The sequence below is a fragment of the Oncorhynchus keta genome, chromosome 7 (assembly GCF_023373465.1).
Source record: "Oncorhynchus keta strain PuntledgeMale-10-30-2019 chromosome 7, Oket_V2, whole genome shotgun sequence".
Classification (NCBI taxonomy): domain Eukaryota; kingdom Metazoa; phylum Chordata; class Actinopteri; order Salmoniformes; family Salmonidae; genus Oncorhynchus; species Oncorhynchus keta.
This window is the reverse complement of record NC_068427.1, coordinates 25160669-25187662: the sequence shown is the minus strand read 5'-3', so window position 1 is coordinate 25187662 and position 26994 is coordinate 25160669. Positions and strand designations below refer to the sequence as shown.

General features: G+C 43.1%; 1 protein-coding gene across 1 annotated transcript in view; it reads left to right on the top strand.

Moving 5' to 3' along the window:
• The first annotated feature begins 23634 nt into the window (after positions 1-23634).
• Positions 23635-26994, top strand: part of LOC118386200 (follistatin-related protein 1) — a 67215-nt gene continuing 63855 nt past the window's right edge. Inside the window, exons 1-2 of the mRNA XM_035773731.2 lie at positions 23635-23790; positions 23912-23968. Of these exons, the coding sequence (XP_035629624.1) occupies positions 23788-23790; positions 23912-23968 (60 nt within the window). The 5' untranslated portion in view covers positions 23635-23787. The remainder of the gene's footprint in view (positions 23791-23911; positions 23969-26994) is intronic.

The window sequence follows — 26994 nt, the reverse complement described above, 5'->3', positions numbered from 1 at the left end:
TTTTGTCATTGTGGTTTGTCATTTTTGCCCATCCCTGCCTGATGTGCGGTTTTCAATCAATATAAGAACAGATTGATTTACATTGACAGCTTGGAGATTAACAGTATTCCAAATGTTCACACATAACAAGCCAAACAGAGAGAGTCTTTATGTAGCACGAACCTCAAAGAGAGAATACACACAGATCTGAAAACGTATCTTGCTCCTGTTAGCATGTATTTTCATGCTTGAATAGAATGTGGTGTAATTTTTTTTGACAATATCTCTGTTTTCTTCCATTAGTTAACACACATAATACATACAGTACGTAAACATAATACCATATTTTTACATTGGAGACATGTTTCTTATTTCTCTCCAGTATTGTCACGGTCGTCGTAGTGAGGACACCAAATCGCAGCGTGATGTGAATACATCTTTTTAATGAAAGACGAAAAACATGAAGTACACTAAACAAACAAGCAAAATAACAAGACGAACGTGACCGCTATCAAAACTGAGTACAAACATGCAACATCACATAGACAATAACCCACCAAATACCCAAAGAAGATGGCTGCCTAAATATGGTTCCCAATGAGAGACAACGATAAACAGCTGCCTCTAATTGAGAACCAATCTAGGCAACCATAGACATACATAAACACCTAGATGGTAACCAAACCCATAAACCTACAAAACCCCTAGACAGTACGAAAACACATTATTCACCCATGTCACACCCTGACCTAACCAAAATATATAAAGAAAACAAAGAATACTCAGGTCAGGACGTGACAGTACCCCCCCCACAAATGTGCGGACTCCGGCCCCAAAAACCTAATCAAAAGGGGAGGGTCCGGGTGGGCCTCTTTCACGGCGGCGGCTCGGTTGCGGGACATGGACCCAGCTCTACCTCAGTCTTGGCCCACTTAGGCCACGCCTAAGGAGCTGGGACCCTCGCAGCGGGCCCCGGACTGAAGATCATCGTAGAGAGCTCCACTGGACGGAAAGGCACCTCTGGACTGAGGAGTGACTCTGCAGCTCCGGACAGGAGGGAGACTCTCGCGGCTCCGGACAGGAGGGCGACTCCAGCATTGCCGGCGTGACAGGTGGCTCTGGCAGCTCCTGGCTGGCTGGCGGCTCTGGCAGCTCCTGGCTGGCTGGCGGCTCTGGCAGCTCCTGGCTGACTGGCGGCTCTGGCGGTTCCTGGCTGACTGGAGGCTCCTGGCTGACTGGCGGCTCTGGCAGGTCCTGTCTGACTGGCGGCTCTGGCAGGTCCTGGCTGACTGGCGGCTCTGGCAGGTCCTGGCGGCTCTGACGGCTCAGGACAGACTGGCGGCTCTGACGGCTCAGGACAGACTGGCGGCTCTGACGGCTCAGGACAGACTGGCGGCTCTGACGGCTCAGGACAGACTGGCGGCTCTGACGGCTCAGGACAGACTGGCGGCTCTGACGGCTCAGGACAGACTGGCGGCTCTGACGGCTCAGGACAGACTGGCGGCTCTGACGGCTCAGGACAGACTGGCGGCTCTGACGGCTCAGGACAGACTGGCGGCTCTGACGGCTCAGGACAGACTGGCGGCTCTGACAGCTCAGGACGGACGGGAGACTCAAGCAGCGCTGGGCAGGAGGAAGGCTCTGGCAGCGCTGGACAGGCTTGAGCACCTGTAGGGATGAGAAGGAGAGACAGCATGGTGCGGGGGGCTGCCACCGGAGGGCTGGTGCGTGGAGGTGGTACTGAATATCAAATCAAATTTATTTATATAGCCCTTCGTACATCAGCTGATATCTCAAAGTGCTGTACAGAAACCTAGCCTAAAACCCCAAACAGCAAGCAATGCAGGTGTAGAAGCACGGTGGCTAGGAAAAACTCCCTAGAAAGGCCAAAACCTAGGAAGAAACCTAGAGAGGAACCAGGCTATGTGGGATGGCCAGTCCTCTTCTGGCTGTGCCGGGTGGAGATTATAACAGAACATGGCCAAGATGTTCAAATGTTCATAAATGACCAGCATGGTCGAATAATAATGAGGCAGAACAGTTGAAACTGGAGCAGCAGCATGGTCAGGTGGACTTGGGACAGCAAGGAGTCATCATGTCAGGTAGTCCTGGAGCATGGTCCTAGGGCTCAGGTCCTCCGAGAGAGAGAAAGAAAGAGAGAAGGAGAGAATTAGAGAACGCACACTTAGATTCACACAGGACACCGAATAGGACAGGAGAAGTACTCCAGATATAACAAACTGACCCTAGCCCCCCGACACATAAACTACTGCAGCATAAATACTGGAGGCTGAGACTGGAGGGGTGAGGAGACAGGATAGACCGGACCTTGCAGGCGCAGTGGAGCTCTTGAGCACCGAGCCTGCCCAACCTTACCTGGTTGAATGCTCCCGGTAGCCAGGCCAGTGCAGCGAGGTGGAATAGCCCGCACTGGGCTGTCCTGGCGAACCGGGGACACCATGCGTAAGGCTGGTGCCATGTTTGCCGGCCCGAGGAGACTCACTGGAGACCAGATGCGTAAAGCCGACTTCATGGCACCTGGCTCGATGCCTACTCTGGAATGTACCGCACCGGGCTCCACCGCATAACACTGTGCCTGCCCGGTCCCTCTCTCTCTCCGGTAAGCACAGGAAGATGGCGCAGGTCTCCTACCTGGCTTGGCCACATATATTCCCCTGGCTGTGCCCAGCGTACTTTGCCGCTGCTGCTGCTGGCCGTTACCACGCTGCTTGGTCCATTGTTGGTGGGTTATTCTGTCATGATCGCCGTAGTGAGGAGACCAAAGTGCAGCGTGATGTGAATACATCTTTTAATGAAAAGACGGAAAAACACAAAGTACACTAAACAAACAAACAAACAAAGTAACAAGACGAACGTGACCACTATCAAAACTGAGTGCAAACATGCAACATCACATAGACAATAACCCACCAAATCCACAAAGAAGATGGCTGCCTAAATATGGTTCCCAATCAGAGACAACGATAAACGGATGCCTCTAATTGAGAACCAATCTAGGCAACCATAGACATACATAAACACCTAGATAGTAAACAACCCCATAAACCTACAAAACACATAGACAGTACAAAAACACATACATCACCCATGTCACACCCTGACCTAACCAAAATATATAAAGAAAACAAAGAATACTCAGGTCAGGGCGTGACAAGTATAGATTGTAACAGGCTGTAACGTCGGGAGAGTGATGGGTGTGGAGTCAGACGCACAGAGCAGAAAGTAGACGGGGGGAAAACACTTTAATGTCCTCTATCTACAAACATGGGTGAAGCCCAAAACACAGGCGCAAACAAACCCAAAACCACTGTTACAAAAATACCGGACAGTGTAAACCCAAATGTCAACAATACACCACTAACGTAAAATAACAACAAGCCCGCACAAACACCAGCGGGCTAAACAAACTTAAATAACACCCATCCCAAAACCCCAACAAGGAACAGGTGAAAACAATTAGACCAAAACAAACAAAAAGGAAAAAGGGATCGGGGGCAGCTAGTAGACCGGTGACGACGACTGCCGAGCGTCACCCGAACAGGAAGGGGAGCCACCTTCAGTGGTATTCGTGACACAGGCAGCAGCCCTGTATATACAGTTAAAGTAGGAATGAATACACCCCTGATCGCACGCAAACACAGTTTACTTTCATAGCAGCTACATAAAAACAGCATGATCACTTTGCTCGTTGTGTATATATAAATAATTCTATAAATAATAATTCAACCACAGTTGAAATCGGAAGTTTATATACACTTAGATTGGAGTCATTAAAACCGTTTATCAACCACTCCACAAAGTTCTCTAACAAACTATAGTTTTGGCAAGTCGGATAGGACATCTACTTTGTGCATAACATAAATAATTTTTCAAACAATTGTTTACAGACAGATTATTTCACTTATAATTCACTGTATCACAATTCCACTGGGTCCGAAGTTGACATACACTAAGTTGACTGTGCCTTTAAACAACTTGGAAAATTAGAAGCTTTAGAAGCTTCTGATAGGCAAATTGACATCATTTGAGTCAATTGGAGGTGTACCTGTAGATGTATTTCAAGGCCTAACTTCAAATGCAGTTCCTCTTCATTTGACATCATGGGAAAATCAAAAGAAATCAGCCAAGAACTATAAAATTGTAGACCTCCACAAGTCTGGTTCATCCTTGGGAGCAATTTCTAAACGCCTGAAGGTACCACGTTCATCTGTACAAACAATAGTACTCAAGTATATATACCATGGGACCATGCAGCCATCATACCGCTCAGGAAGGAGATGCGTTCTGTCTCCTAGATATGAACGTACTTTGGTGCGAAAAGTGCAAATCAATCCCAGAACAACAGCAAAAGACCTTGTGAAGATGCTGGAGGAAACAGGTACAAAAGTATCTATATCCACAGTAAAACGAGTCCTATATTGACATAACCTAAAAAGTTGCTCATCAAGGAAGAAGCCACTGCTCCAAAACCACCATAAAACAGCCAGACTACGGTTTGCAACTGCACATGGGGACATGGGGACATACCTTTTGGAGAAATGTCCTCTGGTCTGATGAAACAAAAATAGAACTGTTTGGCCATGATGACCATTGTTATGTTTGGAGGAAAAAGGGGGAGGCTTATAACCGGAATAACACCATCCCAACCATGAAGCACAGGGGTGGCAACATCATGTTGTGGGGGTGCTTTGCTGCAGGAGGGACTGGTGCGCTTCACAAAATAGATGGCATCATGACGATGGAAAATTATGTGGATATATTGAAGCAACATCTCAAGACATCCGTCAGGAAGTTAAAGCTTGGTCACAAATGGGTCTTCCAAATGGACAATGACCCCAAGCATACTTCCAAAGTTGTGGCAAAATGACTTAAGGACAACAAGATCAAGGTATTGGACTGGCCATCACAGAGCCCTGACCTTAATCCAATAGAAATTTGTGGGCAGAACTGAAAAGCATGTGCGAGAAATACAAACCTGACTCACTTACACCAGCTCTGTCAGGAGGAATTGGCCAAAATTCACCCAACTTATTGTGGGAAGCTTGTGGAAGGCTACCAGAAACGTTTGACCTAAGTTAAACAATTTAAAGGCAATGCTACCAAATACTAATTGAGTGTATGTAAACTTCTGACCACTGGGAATGTGATGAAAGAAATAAAAGCTGAAATAAATCACTCTCTACTATTATTCTGACATTTCACATTCTTAAAATAAAGTGGTGATCCTAACTGACCAAAGTCAGGGAATTTTTACTCTGATTAAATGTCAGGAATTGTGAAAAACTGAGTTTAAATATAGTTGACTAAAGTGTATGTAAACGTCCGACCCTTTTGCAGGAGAACTTTCCTGCAGTGTTTGACATTTTAAACGTGTGTATTTGAGGTTTAAAAAGGCTTCTGAAATGTGCAATTTCCACTTAGAAATGTCAGACTTCATTTTCCCTAATGAAAAATGTTTCAAGCCCTAAAAAAATGTCCATTCATTATAATCTACATAGTAATTTACATTTCCTGTTTCTGCAGGATTATTTTCCTGCTGTAGCAAACTGTCTTAAATCCTACATCTGTATATTTAATCAGATATTCTCTGCTGCCACTGTCAACCTGGCAGGTTATATCTGCCAGACTGTCACCCACTCTGATAGAGCAGATAGGAAAGGTGTTGATGAGGATTCTGTATCATAGCCTTATAGAGATATGGTCTTCCTACACACACCTCACAGGAGAAAAGCAGACACCCTGTCAAACAAGCTCTCTTCCTCTGTCTCCCCACCTTTCTCTCTTCTCTCACAAACACACATACACACTCTCACTTTTGCTCTCTCTATCTTTCTTTCTTTCTTTCTTTCTCAATGGAATAAAAACATACAAACAGGCATGCTTGTTTAACATTTCTGTCCCTGGGTGTTAGGTGAGTGGTGCAGGTACTGTTTAAATAATGATGAAGGGGAATGAGATAACTTCTGCCCATCTGTCCTGCTCCTCTACCCCAGGTCCCTCACCTCATACTGGGTAGAGAGAGGACCCCCTCCCCTTATGGGGAATACAAATGTAGGTTCCTTTTTCTGAGTGTGTGTGTGTGTGTGTGTGTGTGTGTGTGTGTGTGTGTGTGTGTGTGTGTGTGTGTGTGTGTGTGTGTGTGTGTGTGTGTGTGTGTGTGTGTGTGTGTGTGTGTGTGTGTGTGTGTGTGTGTGTGTGTGTGTGTGTGTTCGTGTTTGTGTGTGTGTGTACGGCCGGCTCAAGTCTTATGGAGGCTCTAAGTGAGATTTGGTTGGAGGGCCCCCTACCGCGCAGGCAAAACATTCTAATGCACAAATTTTCAGTGTTGCATTTCCAGTGCGGATTCAGGAGTTGAATTCACCCTGTAAGAATAAAATGAACACTCAGTGGTGTAAAATAACCAGTCCCATCAAACAGTCCCATCAAACAGTCCCATCAAACAGTCCCATCAAAACCACGCCCATCATTATCATGTTTCCCAGCTCTACTGAAGGTGAATTTTTTTTAGAATTGTTTTTAAAATCTGTTTTTGTATGTACATTTGCCATGGTGCTGGAATGTTGCATGATAACTTTGACCTTTTCTAACGTTTGCTGTGGACTGTTTGCTGATCACTTAGTTTTTGCATGAAGACATTATGATTTGCAGTGGAATTGAAAGAATGACCTTTTAAAGGGTATTTATTCCTTACATTTGTTTTAGACAATTTGAGTATTCTATCAAGTTTGTATTTTTGCATGCTTCTGTTGTTGGGATACTCCCATGCAGATGACGACCTCTGAATTTACTTCCTGGGCTTCCCACTGGATTATCGACTCTGATGACCTTGACCCTGCCTGAATCTGAACTGTGGGTGCTGCCTGCATGTTTCCCACAGGATACATTGCATTCGGGAAGTATTGCAGGTTACAGTCTTATTCTAATGTATTAAATATATTTTTTTACCCACATCAATCTAAACACAATAACCCATCATGATAAAGCAAAAACAGGTTTTAAACATTTTTGTAAATTTATTCAGGCCTTTACTCACTTATTATCCTTATCATTTATTATGGCGTAGCAGTCGGACGTATGTTTTGTCTTGTCCCGTAATGTCCTGTGTAAATATAGTTTTCCTCATTTTTCCCCGTATATATTTATGTGTTTTTTAATCTCACTTTCCATCTATGGACTGAATATACTCTCCTGCATCCCGCCTCACCCAATGTGGTACGGATCTGCTATTTTTATACTCTACAACCGGATCCCCCATCAGAAGCTAGCCAGCTAACTAGCTACTAGCTAGTAGTCAGTTAGCCACTGCTAGCGTCCTTCACCGTTAACTCGGACACCAGCCAGCCTCAGCTCTGTGAATACCTGCCAGTCTACACAGCACGATATCAACCCAGAGCATATCGGACTGCTTTTTCTCTATCACATCTCCGGATTTCTACAGCAAGAGCTGAACCTTTACACCGTAGCATTACAGCTAGCTGCATTCCTAGTGGCTACTCCTGGCTAACATCTCTGGCCTGAAGCAAGCACCAGTTAACCTTGAGCAAGCCTCGAGCTAGGTCATCTCCTGGCTAGACGAAGAGGTCCACCAGCTAATTTCTTGGGCTACTATACCTCTTTTGCCAATTGGCCTGAACCCTTTATTGCCGATTCGGAGCCCCGCCGGTCCTTCACGACTGGTCTGCCGACGTAATTGTCCGAGGTGGTTTCAACAGGCTTGTCCATTGCGAAGTCCCTGAAGGCCTATCTGCTAGCCCCGGCCCGCTAGCTATCTGAATCGCTGTGTCTCCAGCTTGCCTAGCGTAGTAGCGACTACTGAATCGTCTCCCTGACTCACCTATTGCTACTCATTGGACCCTATGATCACTCGGCTACACGTGCATCTCCCTAATGTCAATATGCTTTGTCTATGGCTGTTTTGGTGATTATTGTTTTATTTCACTGTAGAGCCCCCAGCCCTGCCCATATGCCTTAGATAGCCCTTTAGTCCCCCCACACATGTGGTGACCTAGTTTAACCTCTTAGAGCCTCTAGAGACAAAACCTCTCTCATCGTCACTCAATGCCTAGGTTTGCCTCCACTGTACTCACATCCTACCATTCCCTTGTCTGTACATTATGCCCTGAATCTATTCTTCCACGCCCAGAAATCTGCTCCTTTTACTCTCTGTTCCGAACGCACTAGACGACCAGTTCTTATAGCCTTTACCCGTACCCTTATTCTTCTCCTCCTCTGTTCCTTTGGTGATGTAGAGGTTAACCCAGGCCCTGCAGCTCCCAGGACCACTCCTATTCCCCAGGAGCTCTCATTTGTTGACTTCTGTAACTGTAAAAGCCTTGGTTTTATGCATTTTAACATCAGAAGCCTCCTTCCTAAGTTTGTTTTATTCACTGCTTTAGCACACTCTGCCAACCCTGATGTCCTAGGCGTGTCTGAATCCTGGCTTAGAAAGGCCACCAAAAATCATGACATTTCCATCCCCAACTACAATATTTTCCGACAATATAGAACTGACAAATATAGAACTGCGATAGCCTGCAGAGTTATGTCATACTATCCAGGTCTGTGCCCAAACAATTCAAGCTTCTAATTTTTAAAATCCAACTTTCCATAAACAAGTCTCTCACCATTGCTGCTTTCTATAGATCCCCCTCAGCTCCCAGCTGTGCCCTGGACACCATATGTTAATTGATTGCCCCCCATCTATCTTCACAGTTTGTACTGTTATGTGACCTAAACTGGAATATGCTTAACACCCCGGCCGTCCTACAATCTAAGCTGGATGCCCTCAATCTCACACAAATTATCAAGGAACCTACCAGGTACAACACTAAATCCATAACCATGGGCACCCTCTTAGATATAATCCTGAACAACCTGCCCTCTAAATACACCTCTGCTGTCTTCAACCAGGATCTAAGTGATCACTGCCTCATTGCCTGCGTCTGTAATGGGTCCGCGGTCAAATGACCACCCCTCATCACTGTCAAACGCTCCCTAAAACACTTCAGCGAGCAGGCCTTTCTAATCAATCTGGCCCGCGTATCCTGGAAGGATATTGACCTCATTCTGTCAGTAGAGGATGCCTGGTTGCTCTTTAAAAGTGCTTTCCTCACCATCTTAAATAAGCATGTAGAACTAAGAACAGGTATAGCCCTTGGTTCACCCCAGACTTGACTGCCCTTGACCAGCACAAAAACATACTGTGGCGTTCTGCATGAGCATCCACGATATGTAACTTTTCAGGGAAGTTAGGAACCAATATACACAGTCAGTTAGGAAAGCTAAGGCTAGCTTTTTCAAACAGAAATTTGCATCCTGTAGTACTAATTCCAAAAAGTTTTGGGACAGTGTAAAGTCCATGGAGAATAAGAGCACCTCCTTCCAGTTGCCCACTGCACTGAGGCTAGGAAACACTGTCACCACCGATAAATCTACGATAATCGATCATTTCAATAAGCATTTTTCTATGGCTGGCCATGCTTTCCACCAGGTTACCCCTACCCCGGCCAACAGCTCTGCACCCCCTTCAGCAACTTGCACAAGCCCCCTGCCGCTTCTCCTTCACCCAAATCCAGATGCTGATTTTCCGAAAAAGCTGCAAAAACTGGATCCCTGCAAATCAGCTGGGCTAGACAATCTGTACCCTCTCTTTCTAAAATTATCAGCTAAAATTGTTGCAACCCCTACTACTAGCCTGTTCAACCTCTCTTTCATATCGTCTGAGATCCCCAAAGATTGGAAGGCTGCTTCGGTCATCCGCCTCTTCAAAGGGGGAGACACTCTAGAGTCTAGAGTCTAGACCCAAACTGTTATAGACATATCCATCCTGCCCTGCCTTTCTAAAATCTTTCAACGCCAAGTTAACAAACAGATCACCAACCATTTTGAATCCCACCGTACCTTCTCCACTGTGCAATCTGGTTTCTGAGCTGGTCAAGGGTGCACCTCAGCCACACTCAAGGTCCTAAATGATATCACAACCGCCATCGATAAAAGACAGTACTGTGTAGCCGTCTTCATCGACCTGGCCAAGGCTTTCGACTCTGTCATCCACCACATTCTTATCAGCAGACTCAATAGCCTTGGTTTCTCAAATGACTGCCTCGCCTGGTTCACCAACTACTTTTCAGATAGAGTTCAGTGTGTCAAATCGGAGGGTCTGTTGTCCGGACCTCTGGCAGTCTCAATGGGGGTGTCACAGGGTTAAATTCTTGTCCGACTCTTTTCTCTGTATATATCAATGATGTCGCTCTTGCTGCTGGTGATTCTCTGATCCGCCTCTACGCAGACAACACCATTCTGCATACATCTGGCCCTTCTTTGGACAACAAACCTCCAAATGAGCTTCAATGGCCTCCAACTGCTTTTAAATGCTAGTAAAACTAAATGCATGCTCTTCAACCGATTGCTGCCCGCATCTGCCCGCCCGACTAGCATCACTATGCTGGACGGTTCTGTTTTGGAATACGTGGACAACTACAAATACCTAAGTGTCTGGTTAGACTCTCCTTCCAGACTCACACTAAGCATCTATTTCGCAACAAAGCCTCATTCACTCATGCTGCCAAACATACCCTCGTAAAACTGACTATCCTACTGATCCTTGACTTCGACGATGTCATTTACAAAATAGCCTCCAACAGTCTACTCAGCAAATTGGATGCAGTCTATCACAGTGCCATTTGTTTGTCACCAAAGCCCCATATACTACCCAAAACTGTGAACTGTATGCTCTCGTTGGCTGGCCCTCGCTACCTATTCGGCACCAAACCCACTGGCTCCAGGTCATCTATAAGTCTTTGCTAGGTAAAGCCATGCCTTATCTCAGCTCACTGGTCACCATTGCAATACCCCCCTGTAGCAGGTATGTTTCACTGGTCATCTCCAAAGCCAACACTTCCTTTGGCCGCTGAAACTGCTAGAACGAGCCAGATTTCGGAGAGCCTGAAGCGGAACAGCATTGTGTATCGAAAGGTGACTCACATCACACACTGGTCCAGTAGGCTGTAGACTGTGACCTGGGAAAATTGTATGTAACCTGGTCTGATTTAGAGTTAGAGACGCACAAAGAGTCATGTGGAGTGTTTTGTTTAGCATTGTTTGCACAGTTAACCTTTCAAACATTTGTGATTATTTTTAGTCCAGTTGTAGTTTTCAAACGCGGCCAAGCTATAGAGAGAACGTTTTCTGAGTGTACGTTTGGAGTGCTGTGCGGAACGAGGCACTGACACTATATTCTCTTGTGTTTAGATCGCTAATCCGGCTCTGTGAATTTGGACTCGACTGTGGCACCATCTGGTGGAGTAAAACGGTCTTTTGAAAGTTACTATTTTTCTTGTGGAATTGTTTTTCTAAATTTTCTAGATATTTTTTTTTGTAGACAGTGTTTTTAAGGGCACATACATTTAAAAAAAAATAAAAGTTATAATTGTGTACTCTACTTCAGCTTCTGCCTCCTTCTAGGTAATTGTTACACTGCCCCATCCCAAACCAATAACCTGTTATTTTATAGTTATTCCATTGAGAATAACTATATAAAAAAAGATACATCTATAACACAAACTTCCTTTTGATAAAACATTTTAGTATCTGTTTTCCATGTATGAATCTAAGCTAATAGCTGTCACTTATACTACCTCTCTGTCGCTCAAGTTCGTCAGGCTGCTCATTATTACGCACACCCCTCATCATTGTTACGCGCATCAGCGCCTCATCAGACTCACCTGGACTCAATCACCTGCCTGATTACCTTCCCTATATATGTCACTCCCTTTGGTTCTTTCGCTAGGTGTTATTGACTCTGTTTGTGTTCCATGTCTGTACGCTACTCTTGTTTTGTTCTATGTTCATTTATTTATTCTACACATTTTGCCATGATTTATGCGATCTTCATATAGTATCTGAGTGAGAATGACTAACAAACTCAATGTGGGCCCCTTGGAGATCAGGGCCCCTGGGCACGTGCCATATGTGCCTGGTCGGTATTCGGCCATGATTAATTTAAGTTTAGATAGCTGGCTAGACTAACTACTACTCTAAAAATGTACATGGCTAATTGTCAGCTAATTGAGTGACTGACATAACAAGGGAAAAACTGATGATGCACAACAAAATTTCTAAATTGCATCTGGTATGTTCTACTATTCTTAATCTCATTAGTAAGTTTAAAAAAATGTTACCCGACCGCTTATGTTGCTTATGCCGGGAGACGGCCATGTGTGTATGTGTGTGCATATTTACTGTTCTCTTCCCCACTGTAGCTGGAGGGAGGTCCTCACCTTGTGGCAGACTCGGTGTGGAGCATTATTTAATTGCTGAACTGCATGCTGTATCTGTTCCGCTTGCCTACATTTTACAGTTGTTCCTTTTCAAGCTGCTCATTAAAATGATATCTCACCACCAGCCCCTGGTGAGTAAAAGGCTTAAAGTAAGGGAAAATCAATGTTTGTGACGAAAAGCCAGCCATCTCTCAGTCATTAGACCTATCCAACAAAACGAGCCTTGTTGTGTACTAGCTAGCAGGGTACATTGTTGATTCATTTCACAGTTGCATTTTCCAATGGTTTGTCACTGTTTGTGTATCCCTCTTGGATACCAAGACATTCTAAGCCGTTATGTGCTGTAAGTCTACATCTGATTTTAATCTCACATCCATTTGGAGGGAAAAGCTCTCCCTTGTTTTGGTTTCATATCCCTGCATGCCAGTGAAAGGTCACACTCTGAGTACAGGAGATGGGGGGGGGGGGAAATGAAAAACAAATACACACATCCCGTTGGGGGAAGTGTGATTTAGTAACGGTGAAAAATGGAAATGGTACTATGAAAAGGTGAAAATGCTTGGATTTTGTCTGATAATACGGTGCTTGTCGTCATGAAGATGTGCAAGAGGGGCTTCTTTGCACTTCAATGAGCAAGCCACGCTTCAAGAATGAAAATCACTCGAAATACATGTGTAGATCCATGGGGGTTAGCACTGTATGGTCTTTGCATCTATTTAAACAGGTATAATATCCGTAGAGCGATAGGATCATCTATAATGTCAAACATACACTGGAAAGATTAATCTTTCATCAAATTTAAATTCAGATTTTAAGGGTGTGCAATCTTTTGTTGCTAAGCCAGGCAGAGAAGACCATCCTTATCACTATTTAACCCAATGAGTACCATTAGTAGCAGGTGCGATTTGGACCTCTAACCCCCTTTAAGCACCCCTTTCAAACATTGACTTCTGGGTTGTACCATTGGATTTGTCTATTTCTTCTGCAGCCGTAGATACCATACATTAGTCGGTGTGATTAACGGGGGCTAAGCTAGAGCGGTCTTTGTGAGACAAAGACGGATCCCAAAAGGTATTTTTACAAAAATGTGACAGACCACCTAGATTCGGTCTTATGTAGCAAAATTTGAAATTGTGTTTATTTTTTACATTGGATAAAAGCAGAGACACAGAGCTACAAAATGGTATATCACTTTTGAGAAAATGGCCTTTGAACGTTTTGGTACCTACTTGATAGGTGAGAATTGTCTGTTATTTGAATTGTTAGAATATTCCGCCCTGAAACATTTAATTGTATGGAATTTATTAGAATGTATAAAATCATAATCAATAAATGTGTAGTCCTAGTCAGAATTAGGGTAAAACAATATGTCTTTATGGTATTTTAAAGACAGACTGTCTGAGCTTGGTGCCAACCTGACTAGAGATTTGGGAGAGAACAGGGAGTACGTCTCAAGGACAAGTTCACTATCTCTGTCGGCTGGGTAGTGAGACAGACAGTGTGTGCGTAGCAGGACATGTGTGTGCTTCTGTTTGTGTGCATGTGTGTGTGGGTATGTGTGTATGTGCGTCTGTTTGTGTGTGTGTGTGTTTGTGTATGGCTATGTGAATGTGTGGGCGTGAGAAGTCTGTATAAAATTAATTGTTTTGTATTCTTGATTTTAGAACGTTCCGTGAATAAACGTTTTTGTCTATTTAGCTGGGCCTCCGTCTGTTTCATTCGACCAGGATCTTACAAATTCTGGTTGGCAGACAGAGTAATATAAATTCAATTGGGTGATGTACCTGGAGAACATAATTCTCTTATCACTACTGAAGAGTTCTTCTTTGTCTACACCCATTCAGCATCGTTCACACACTCTTAAGCTTTAGCCCCACCCATCTCTTTTTGTTGTTCCAAACGTTCTGCCCTAACAACTGCAGTCAAGCACCAAAGCTAACTGGCTAACGTTGGCTACCTTGCCAGCTACTTCCAGACACAAATGAGAGAACAGCTCACTGACCATCTTACTCGCCCTAGCAGAGCTGGTTAGGCTGTTTTATGTTATCCAGAGCGTTGGTGACTGCAACTGTGCTGCTGGCAACAATTTCCACTTTTTTGGCAAAGTTTACTGACACTTGACATATTCAATGGGTGTTGAGTGTTCGTAAATTCGTCAGTTATTCTGCGCTCTGGCACACACAGATTAAAGTGTTCTGAAATTGGAGTAGATAGCCAGAGCGAATTTACCAGCTACGTCTATCAACAGTTGTCGCAGTGACATTCTATTGAAATGGATACTACCATAGTGGAGTCTTTTGTTAAGACATGTAGCTAGCTAGCTAGCTAAACAATTAACCATAATCCCAACTCATGACATTATTACCCTGCATGAATCTGCAGGTAGCTAACCAACCTGGTTCAATGTTAGCTAGCTAACATTAGGCTATAACTAGCAAAGCAAATGGCTCTGTGATACGAATAATAAGATTGTTATTAAGGCACGTGAAAGTTCACATGTTCCAGAAGGCATTTCTGCCCAAGAACTAATTTTGATTAAAATTGCTCTCCTGTGAAGTAGTGACCCGCGACATACGCCTAGTTTCCTTAAACGAGTCACAAATGTCTGTAGAGTCTGAATAGTTTGAGCTATTTATGAAAAGCTGAGACTCTCACGAACATGTACATATTTTGCTCTATGATGCCCACAAGCGTCGTTAAAACGTAAGGAGTTCTTCTACATAGATCATAGGAAATCCTATGATACTGTAATAAGCTCACATAGTTTCTGTCACAAACTCCATACAGTTGTCACTGACTAGTTTGATATTAATTTCCCAGTGAGCAAACAATTTCTGTACTTCCAGCATTCATATAAATTCATTTTTAACATTTGTCAATAAAACTCATGAATGCAACTATTTATGTCAAGTTGTGTGTTCTACTTTTAGCCCTGGTTGTCAGGAAAAGAAAATGGGGAAACACTTCATTGGGAACCTAAATATAAGGGCTTGACATGCAGATTAATGAAAGTCAGATAAATTAATAGCCAATTATTGCTGGGGTATCAGGACTGATAGGGTTAATTAGTTTAAGGGTGTAGGACACATTGAGGCTTAGTTATCTTGGAATATTTGAAAAACATGTGGGCTAACTAGCTAGCTCACAACTCTAACTCACAACTCTAACTAGCTAATGTTAGCTAGCTAACTTGAATAGCTCATTCTGTGAGACACAATAATAGCTAGCTACATCCAAATCAAATAACATTTTGTCACGTGATTGATACAACAGACTTTACTGTGAAATGCTTACTTATGAGCACTTACCCAACAATGCAGAGTTAAAAACTAAGAAAACTTTGCTAAAAATAAAAAAGGAAAGTGTAACACAAAATAACAATAACGAGACTATATATACTGAACAAAAATATAAATGCAACAATTTAAACAATTTTACTGAGTTACGGTTCATATATGGAAATCAGTCCATTGAAATACATTAATTAGGCCCTAATCTTTGGATTTCACATGACTGGGCAGGTGCACAGTCATGGGGGAGCCTGGGAGGGCACCCATGGGAGACTGGCCCACCCACTGGTGAGCAAAGCCCAGCCAAACATAATTCGTTTTTCCCCACAAAAGGGCTTTATTACACACAGAAATACTCCTCAGCTTAAAACTTCTTATGGATAGGTGGGACGGTAGCGTCCCACCTGGCCAACATCCGGTGAAATTGCAGCGCTTCAAATTAAATTACTATAAATATTAAACTTTCATGAAATCACAAGTGCAATACCTCAAAATAAAGCTTAACTTGTTGTAAATCCAGCCAAGGTGTCAGATTTCAAAAAGGCTTTACGGCGAAAGCAAACCATGCGATTATCTGAGGACAGCATCCAGCACACAAATGCATAACAAATCATTTTCAACCAGGGAGTTGCAACACGAAAGTCAGAAATAGCAATGTATTATATGCCTTACCTTTGAAGATCTTCTTCTGTTGGCACTCCAAAATGTCCCAGTTACATTACAAATGGCCCTTTTGTTCGATAATGTTCTTCTTATTCTTATTCTTATTATTCTTATTCTTATTTTTTAATGTTATATCCCTAAAAACTCAGTTTAGCTGGCGCGCTTCTGTCAATAATCCACTCGTTTTCCCTCCGTCAAAATGCATACAAAATGAATCCCAAACGTTACCAATAAACTTATCCAAACAAGTCAATCAACATTTATAATCAAACATTAGGTACCCTAATAGGTAAATAAAAAATAACATTTAAGATGGCGAATCGTTATTGTCTTTACCAGAGATAAATAAAAAGAATGCACTCTCGGCCATGCGCTTGGAAACACTACAGCCAAAATGGGAGCCCTTAGAAAAACGACTTCTTCTCCCTCATTTATCCAAAAACCAGCCTGAAACTCTTTCTAAAGACTGTTCACATCTAGTGGAAGCACTAGGAACTGCAATTGAGGACAATTTTGCCCTATTATAAAAGTGCCAGCCATTGAAATCAGTGGTATGTATTGTGTGTGTTGGAGTGTCAGTGTAGTATGTGTGAGTGTGTGGGTAGTATACAGTGAGTGTGTGGGTAGTATGTGTGAGTGTCAGTGTAGTATGTGTGAGTGTGTGGGTAGTATGTGTGAGTGTCAGTGTAGTATGTGTGAGTGTGTGGGTAGTATCCAGTGAGTGTGTGGGTAGTATCCAGTGAGTGTGTGGGTAGTATCCAGTGAGTGTGTGGGTAGTATGTGTGAGAGTCAGTGTAGTATGTGTGAGTGTGTGGGTAGTATGTGTGAGTGTCAGTGTAGTATGTGTGAGTGTGTGGGTAGTATACAGTGAGTGTGTGGGTAGTATGTGTGAGTGTCAGTGTAGTATGTGTGAGTGTGTGGGTAGTATGTGTGAGTGTCAGTGTAGTATGTGTGAGTGTGTGGGTAGTATCCAGTGAGTGTGTGGGTAGTATGTGTGAGTGTCAGTGTAGTATGTGTGAGTGTGTGGGTAGTATACAGTGAGTGTGTGGGTAGTATGTGTGAGTGTCAGTGTAGTATGTGTGAGTGTGTGGGTAGTATCCAGTGAGTGTGTGGGTAGTATGTGTGAGTGTCAGTGTAGTATGTGTGAGTGTGTGGGTAGTATGTGTGAGAGTCAGTGTAGTATGTGTGAGTGTGTGGGTAGTATGTGTGAGTGTCAGTGTAGTATGTGTGAGTGTGTGGGTAGTATCCAGTGAGTGTGTGGGTAGTATGTGTGAGTGTCAGTGTAGTATGTGTGAGTGTGTGGGTAGTATACAGTGAGTGTGTGGGTAGTATGTGTGAGTGTCAGTGTAGTATGTGTGAGTGTGTGGGTAGTATCCAGTGAGTGTGTGGGTAGTATGTGTGAGTGTCAGTGTAGTATGTGTGAGTGTGTGGGTAGTATCCAGTGAGTGTGTGGGTAGTATGTGTGAGTGTCAGTGTAGTATGTGTGAGTGTGTGGGTAGTATCCAGTGAGTGTGTGGGTAGTATGTGTGAGTGTGTGGGTAGTATCCAGTGAGTGTGTGGGTAGTATGTGTGAGTGTGTGGGTAGTATCCAGTGAGTGTGTGGGTAGTATGTGTGAGTGTCAGTGTAGTATGTGTGAGTGTGTGGGTAGTATCCAGTGAGTGTGTGGGTAGTATGTGTGAGTGTCAGTGTAGTATGTGTGAGTGTGTGGGTAGTATCCAGTGAGTGTGTGGGTAGTATGTGTGAGTGTCAGTGTAGTATGTGTGAGTGTGTGGGTAGTATCCAGTGAGTGTGTGGGTAGTATGTGTGAGTGTCAGTGTAGTATGTGTGAGTGTGTGGGTAGTATCCAGTGAGTGTGTGGGTAGTATGTGTGAGTGTCAGTGTAGTATGTGTGAGTGTGTGGGTAGTATCCAGTGAGTGTGTGGGTAGTATGTGTGAGTGTCAGTGTAGTATGTGTGAGTGTGTGGGTAGTATCCAGTGAGTGTGTGGGTAGTATGTGTGAGTGTCAGTGTAGTATGTGTGAGTGTGTGGGTAGTATCCAGTGAGTGTGTGGGTAGTATGTGTGAGTGTCAGTGTAGTATGTGTGAGTGTGTGGGTAGTATCCAGTGAGTGTGTGGGTAGTATGTGTGAGAGTCAGTGTAGTATGTGTGAGTGTGTGGGTAGTATCCAGTGAGTGTGTGGGTAGTATGTGTGAGTGTCAGTGTAGTATGTGTGAGTGTGTGGGTAGTATCCAGTGAGTGTGCATTGAAACGGTGCAAGAGAGTCAGAGCAAATAAAAAAGGGGTCAATGCAAATAACCAGGGTAGACATTTGATTAACTTTTCAGCAGTCTTATTGTTTGTGGGTAGAAGCTGTTCAAGTGCCTTTTGGTTCCAGAGTTGGCGCCTTGTCGTGCGATAGCAGAGAGAACAGTCTATGACGTGGGTGGCTGGAGTCTTTTAACATTTTTAGGGCCTTCCTCTGACCCTATTTGGTATAGAGGCTCTAGGTGGCAGGGAGCTTTGCCCCAGTGATGTACTGGACCATGCACACTACTTTCGGTCGCGTCTTACTGTCGTATGCCACGCAATTGCCATACCAAGCAATTGCCATACCAAGCAGTTATGCAGCCAGTCAAGATGCTCTCAATGGTGTAGCTGTAGAACCTTTTGAGGATCTGAGGGCCAATGCAAAATGTGTTCAGGCTCCTGAAACACCAATGCCAGCTTTCTCTTTCATGTTGTCTAAACATCTATGATTTTGTCATGATACAATACGTGCTTTTAGTTTTTGTTGTCCTAGGCTGATGGCTAAAATTAACATTAGACTATTACATCTAGCCTACATCTAGTCCAAGAACAACATTGACGAATACGCTGATTCGGTGAGCGAGTTCATTAGAAAGTGCATCAGCGATGTTATACCCACAGCAATGATTAAAACATTCCCAAACCAGAAACCGTGGATTGATGGCAGCATTCATGTGAAACTGAAAGCTGCGAACTGCTGCTTCTAACCAGGGCAAGGTGACCGGAAACATGACCGAATACAAACAGTGTAGCTATTCCCTCCTTGACAAGAGGTATGTGGCAGGGTCTACAGTCAATCACGGATTACAAAAAAAAACAGCCCCGTCGCGGACCAGGATGTCTTGCTCCCAGACAGACTAAATAACTTTTTTTGCTCGCTTTGAGGACAATACAGTGCCACTGACACAGCCCACAACCAAAACCTGCGGACTCTCCTTCACTGCAGCCGATGTCAGGAAAACATTTAAACGTGTTAACCCTCGCAAGGCTGCAGGCCCAGACGGCATCCCCAGCCGTGTCCTCAGAGCAAGCGCAGAACAGCTGGATGGTGTGTTTAGGGACATATTCTTTTAAAAATTATATTTAAATTTGACCCCTTTTTCTCCCCAATTTCGTGGCATCCAATCGTTAGTAGCATGCGCAGACCATGCATATCTTGTCTCATCGCTGCAACTCCCAAACGGGCTCGGGAGAGACGAAGGTTGAAAGTCATGCGTCCTCCGATGCATAACCCAACCAAGCTGCACTGCTTCTTAACACAGCGCGTATACAACCCGGAAGCCAGTCACACCAATGTGTCGGAGGAAACGCTGTGCACCTGGCAACCTTGGTTGGCGCGCACTGTGCCTGGCCTGCCACGGGAGTCGCTGGTGCGCGATGAGACAAGGATATCCCTACCGGCCAAGCCCTCCCTAACCCGGACGACGCTAGGCCAATTGCGTGTCGCCCCACGGACCTCCCGGTCGCGGCCGGTTACGACAGCGCTGCAGTACAGCGCCCTTAACCTCTGTGCCACCCGGGAGGCCGTTTACGGACATATTCAATCAATCTTTATCCCAGTCTGCTGTTCCCACATGCTTCAAGAGGGCCACCATTGTTCCTGTACCCAAGAAAGCTAAGGTAACTGAGATAAACTACTCACTTCCGTCATCATGAAGTGCTTTGAGAGACAAGTCAAAGACCATATCACCTCCACCCTACCTGACACCCTAGACCCACTCCAATTTGCTAACCGCCTCAATAGGTCCACAGACGACGCAATCGCAACCACACTGCACACTGCCCTAACCCATCTGGACAAGAGGAATACCTAAGTGAGAATGCTGTTCATCGACTACAGCTCAGCATTTAACACCATTGTACCCTCCAAACTCGTCATCAAGCTCGAAACTCTGGGTCTCGACCCCGCCCTGTGCAACTGGGTACTGGACTTCCTGACGGGCCGTCCCCAGGTGGTGAGGCTAGGTAACAACATCTCCTCCCTGCTGATCCTCAACACTGGGGCCCCACAAGGGTGCGTTCTGAGCCCTCTCCTGTACTCCCTGTTCACCCACGACTGCGTGGCCATGCACGCCTCCAAATCAATCATCAAGTTTGCAGACGACACTACAGTGGTAGGCTTGATTACCAACAACGACGAGACGGCCTACAGGGAGGAGGTGAGGGCCCTCGGAGTGTGGTGTCAGGAAAATAACCTCACACTCAACGTCAACAAAACAAATGATTGTGGACTTCAGGAAACAGCAGAGGGAGCACCCCCCTATCCACATCAACGAGACAGTAGCGGAGAGGGTAGTAAGTTTTAAGTTCCTCGGCATACACATCACGGTCAAGTATTTCGCTACACTCCCATTAACATCTGCTAACCATGTGTATGTGACCAATTAAATTTGATTTGATTCGATCTTAAACGTCCATACTTTCAGGCCAGGGGCACAATGTATGAATTTATGGTTGGATCCGAATCACTGTTCTAATCATTGGCCAGTACGGAGAATTACTTAAAACCACAAGTCCAAATCCCTATCTCCATCCATGGCTAATAAAGGAAAGGGACAAATAATCAAAGTGAAATGTGTCCCATAAACATTGTGCTGATATATTTCAACAAATGCCTGTGCAGGGAAGTCTAATGTATTATCCTTTTTTTCCAGACAATAAAGCTCGATGGCAGACATATTTTTCCTGAAGTACTATCTTGTGTTGTAAGGACTGTCTATCCCTCTCTCAATTATCAATGTGCTGTATAAAGACGTTGACTCCAAAGAGGAATTTCACATTTACTGAAATATAATATTTACCTTACCAGTTAAAGGTTTGGACGGACACACCTACTCAGTCAAGAGTTTTTCTTTATTTTTACTATTTTCTACATTGTAGAATAATAGTGAAGGCATGAAAATGATGAAATAACACATATGGAATCATGTAGTAACCAAAAAAGTGTTAAACAAGTCAAACTATATTTTATAGTTTAGATTCTTCAAAGTATTCACTCATTGCCTTGATATGTCCTTCTTTATATACCTTAGTTTAGTGAACTGACTGTAAGTCACTCTGGATAAGATTGTCTGCTAAATAACCATGTCATATCAGGTAAAATGTTTCTGTAACTGTTCCTGAGCATGTTGTTGTAGTTAAAGATACACTGGTTTTCAAGGTATATTGTATTTGTTAGGAGATACCTTTTGCTGTATCTTTGCCCATCTCTGGTTGGTGCCAAGTACGTTACTGTAATATTCAGTAAATTGCTACCAGTTTCCTGTGACTGTAATATCAGAGCAATGATACAGCACAATACTGTAAAATGTACCTACTATACTGTGAGAAAGTAAATGCTACGGTCATTTAAATATTGGCATTTCACTGTAAGTACATGTGATTGGTGCAAGCAGGTTGGCTGCTAGGTATTTGTATGTTGCAGTACTTTAAATACTGTATTTGGTGTTTATTTAATGTAGTAAATATAGTCACAATAAAGGCACACCTCTAAATATATTAATGAGCCAGCGATTATTTCCCAGCCCACAACAAATGACCATAATTTATAGAACACTGCAGTAAATAAACAGAAAAACACTAATACAGTACTTTATTGTTAAATTGTATGGTAATAAAATTACAGCAATTGCTAACAGTGAGTATGTAATTATATATTACATTATACCAATGAATATTTGGGGTTTTATATCACTTGCCGTTGTAGAGGTCTTAACAAAGGCTTCTCAACTGGCAGTGGCTCGAGGGCAAAACAGTTCAAAAGGTTCAAAACATGGCTGAACACTCAACCATTAAAAGTTTGAGGCTAGCTGCCACTCTGATCAGTCCCCCAAACACATTCAATTGTTTGGGACCTACTTCCACATTTCAGTTACCGATGCAACAAATATAACCTCTTACAAGGCATGCCTCAAAATATATAAATGAGACAGAAAAAACACTACCATTAGTGTTCAAAAGTTTTTTAGCACTCCAAAAAAAACAGTATGTTACTGTATCCTGTGGGGTTGGTATGGAATTACAGTGAAGTACTGGCAGCACAGTAGCTAGTAAATTACTGTAGATTTACAGGAAAATTATTTTAGATTCCAAAAATACAGTATGTTATTGCATTACAGTAAATTACTGGCTGCACAGTAGTCAGTAAGTTACTTTAGTTTTACAGGACAAGGTTTTTAGATTCCAAACATGGGGTTGCATTCTCACTAACGGATGCAACATGCCTCTTACACTGCACGCCTCAAAATGTGTTAATGAGCTACAGATTTGTTCCTCGCCCACAACATTTCCCACAATGCAACCTAATTCATAGTATGCTGCCATAAATATACAGCAAAACAGGTAATACAATGTTTTATTGTAAATTTACATTGTAAAATTACAGAAATTGCAATTTTACAGCATTGTAGAAGAATTTTAGTGGAATACCATTTAGCACTGATAATGCACTCCTCTTCACAGTACTGTACTGTAATATAGAATTATAATAGCAAAGGTAAGTGTTTTGCTGTAAATGTACAGCAATTTGTTTCAGTGTGGGTACAGTAAGCCATGAGATCATAACCTGCTTTGGTGCGCTCTGCCAGCTGTTGTTTGTCAAGTGTGCTAAGCTTTATCATGCAAACCCTGCTAATAAATAACATTACTCCAATTTGTATAATGATTATATAGATTTACGTCTATTAATTGAGTAGCATTTAGATAACTGCTCAGTAACAACTAGATATCAGCCGAAATAAGACAGGGGAAATAAAAATCATGAAAAATACATCTTAATATGCTTGTGATCTGGTTATAAGAAGTCCCGACCATATTTCAACCAATAAAATACATCTTCGTGGTCCTTCTGTAGCTAAGTTGGTAGAGCATGGCGCTTGTAACGCCAGGGTAGTGGGTTCGATTCCCGGGACCACCCATACGTAGAATGTATGCACACATGACTGTAAGTCGCTTTGGATAAAAGCGTCTGCTAAATGGCATATATTATATTATTATTCATCACGTTGTATGTCCACTGGGTACAACCATTTAGCAAGTAGAACATTTCTGAGTTTCGTAGTTCCGACTAGCACGTGAACGCTCCATAACGTTCCTGCGCTCCGGAGATTTTCATTGGTCACGCCATATCGGGGGCAAGACTCGAGACCAGGAATTCCTCAGCGCTCCTCAAATTTCCTGAAATCACAGACCTCTCGCTCGCCTCGGTTACGGATACATTCTGCGCCCACCTCCTCCTCGCAACAGACGTCTGAACAGAGCCGCTTTTCAAAATGGTAATTTTCTAATATTGCTCTTTATTTATTTGACTATTTTACTTGACATTAACCAATATGATGCGTTTTTTAACTTTCGTATATTTTCATATTTTTCTCTTCCTTGCCTCTGTCTTCCCAGATGTTGCAAAGTGTCCCCTTCCTCCTATTGCTGGCCATAGCGCTCTGTCAAACCGAGGTAAGTTGAACTTCAGATTGTTTTGTTAAATGGTAATCAATGCAAAGCCAAACAACATATTATGATTGACAGGTTACTTCTATATTAAAAGTGAAAGGCTCTGCTCCCTTTACTGGCTTTATGTTTTTTTGGTGCTTTTAGGCAGGACCTGATATTGCAGGGGCTTTACAGGGTCTGAAGCCCCAGGGCCTAAACCAGTAAGGGGGCCCTTGAAGCAGAGAAAAAAAATTCACAGTTAAATTCCGTGTTTAATATTAGGCTCATCAAAAAATATCTAAGCCCCTATAAAATATCTAAGCCCCGGGGCCTATGATTTTTTAATGCAGCCCTGCTTTTCGTGGCACAGCTGGAGCGCTTTGAATGTAGACTAGTCTAGTTATATTTGTGACAAACATTGGGCCTAATAATTAAAAGCCTGGATTTATTCTAGATTTTTATTTTTCATGATGGACGGAAGGTTTTCTTTTCAAGGGAGAAACGATTAACATGGCATTATCCAAATCAAATCAAATTAAATTAAATCAAATTTTATTTGTCACATACACATGGTTAGCAGATGTTAATGCGAGTGTAGCGAAATGCTTGTGCTTCTAGTTCCGACAATGCAGTGATAACCAACAAGTAATCTAACTAACAATTCCAAAACTACTGTCTTATAAGGGGATATATAAGTGTAAGGGGATAAAGAATATGTACATAAGGATATATGAATGAGTGATGGTACAGGGCAGCATACAGTAGATGGTATCGAGTACAGTATATACATATGAGATGAGTATGTAGACAAAGTAAACAAAGTGGCAGAGTTAAAGTGTCTAGTGATACATGTATTACATAAGGATGCAGTCGGTGATATAGAGTACAGTATATACGTATGCATATAAGATGAATAATGTAGGGTAAGTAACATTATATACGGTAGCATTGTTTAAAGTGGCTAGTGATATATTTACATAATTTCCCATCAATTCCCATTATTAAAGTGGCTGGAGTTGGGTCAGTGTCAATGGGACATATGCGCACTAGACTTCATTATGGAGACAATTCGAAAATTGCATTTTAATTGGAAGATCTTCTTCCAAATCTGTTTGTAGATTATGATGGCCACACAGCATATTATTTTATCATCATGGTTTGTATGACTATCCTAAAACAGCACAAATGTGAATGTGTCCTCTATATCTCTAATGGGGGTGGCAGGGTAGCCTAGTGTTTAGAGCGTTGGACTAGTAACTGGAAGGTTGCGAGTTCAAAACCCCGAGCTGACAAGGTACAAATCTGTCGTTCTGCCCCTGAGGCTGTCATTGAAAATAAGAATGTGTTCTTAACTGACTTGCCTGGTTAAATAAAGGTTAAAAAAGGTTAAAAAAAATAGGGCAAAGATTGGTATTTTTGACAGTGTTTTGGACCACACAGATGGAACAGAAAAACACTCACACACACACAAACACACGCACACGCACACTCAAACACACACACACACACACACAAACACACACTATCCTGTGAATTTCCTCTTTCAGTGTTTGTTAAGTTGATGAAGTGATATTGTTGCAAGCAAACGAGGATACTCTTTATTATCTTTGGCTCCATGGGTATCAAACAGAGTTAACTCTTTACACTCGTGGGAATTGGCCTAAATGGATAGGGATACATTTAAATGTATTTTGCAGAAGAGATATGGAAATGCATAACAATGGTAGCAATTACACTGAACAAAAATATAAACGCAACATGCAACAATTTCAAATATTTTACTGAGTTACAGTTCATATAAGGGAATCAGTCAATTGAAATACATTCATTAGACCCTAATCTATTGATTTCACATGACTGGGAATACAGATATGCGTCGGTATGTCACAGATACCTTAAAAAACGGTAGGGGGCGTCGATCAGCTGGATGTGGAGGTCCTGGGCTGGCGTGGTTACATGTGGTCTGCGATTGTGAGGCCGGTTGGACGTACCTCCAAATTCTCTAAAACAACATTGGAGGTGGCTTATGGTAGAGAAATGAACATTCAATTCTCAGGCAACAGCTTTGGTGGACAGTCTTGGAGTCTGCATGCCAAATGCACGCTCCTCAAAACATCTGTGGCATTGTGTTGTGTGACAATACTGCACATTTTAGAGTGGCCCAGCACTCAAGGTGTACCTGTGTAATGATGTGCCACACCTGTCAGGCGGATGGATGGATTATCTTTTCAAAGGAGAAATGCTTACTAACAGGGATATTCTATATCTCCTTAGAATGGAGTCATGAGTGCATTCAGATGCGTGGTCCGTGGAACATTTTCTCCATAATACAGGACAACCGAGGGTATGACGCCATGTCGTCTTGTAACTGGACATCCAGCATAGTGATCATAAACGTTGACACGGTATATTACATGAGTTTGATGATATGGAAATGTGCGGTGCACTTTTGGACTCTCGGGTGTTTGACTTGCTTGTATGACATCAAGGCGGTATTTATTATAATCCTCAATGTCTCATCTTTCAAAATATATCTAGTCCTCGTAATTTACAGCAATTCCCTAACTCAGAAAACAAAAAAGTTGCACAATTATCGGGAGGGATGGTGCAACTTCTTGTCGCGTGAGGGGCTCAAGTTCAGAATGACTATCAGTCAAAACTTATACAGACCTGTGAAGCAGACACCCTGAGCATGTTACTATACAGCCACCTCATTCCAATTTAGGCACTTATCAGTGTCCAGATCTGCAACTTTCAACCGTATATGGGTATGAGTGTAGAGGGTTAATAGACAGCTGAGCTAACTATACAGGGATCAGGAAGACTTTTTGCTGTGCTGGGGTTGTGTGTGTGTGTGTGTGTGTGTGTGTGTGTGTGTGTGTGTGTGTGTGTGTGTGTGTGTGTGTGTGTGTGTGTGTGTGTGTGTGTGTGTGTGTGTGTGTGTGTGTGTGTGTGTGTGTGTGTGTGTGTGTGTGTGTGTCACTCACCCGGATGGGTCTCACACACTGTGGTGCTAAGTAATGCCTGAGTAAACACTGAACCTAAAGTGG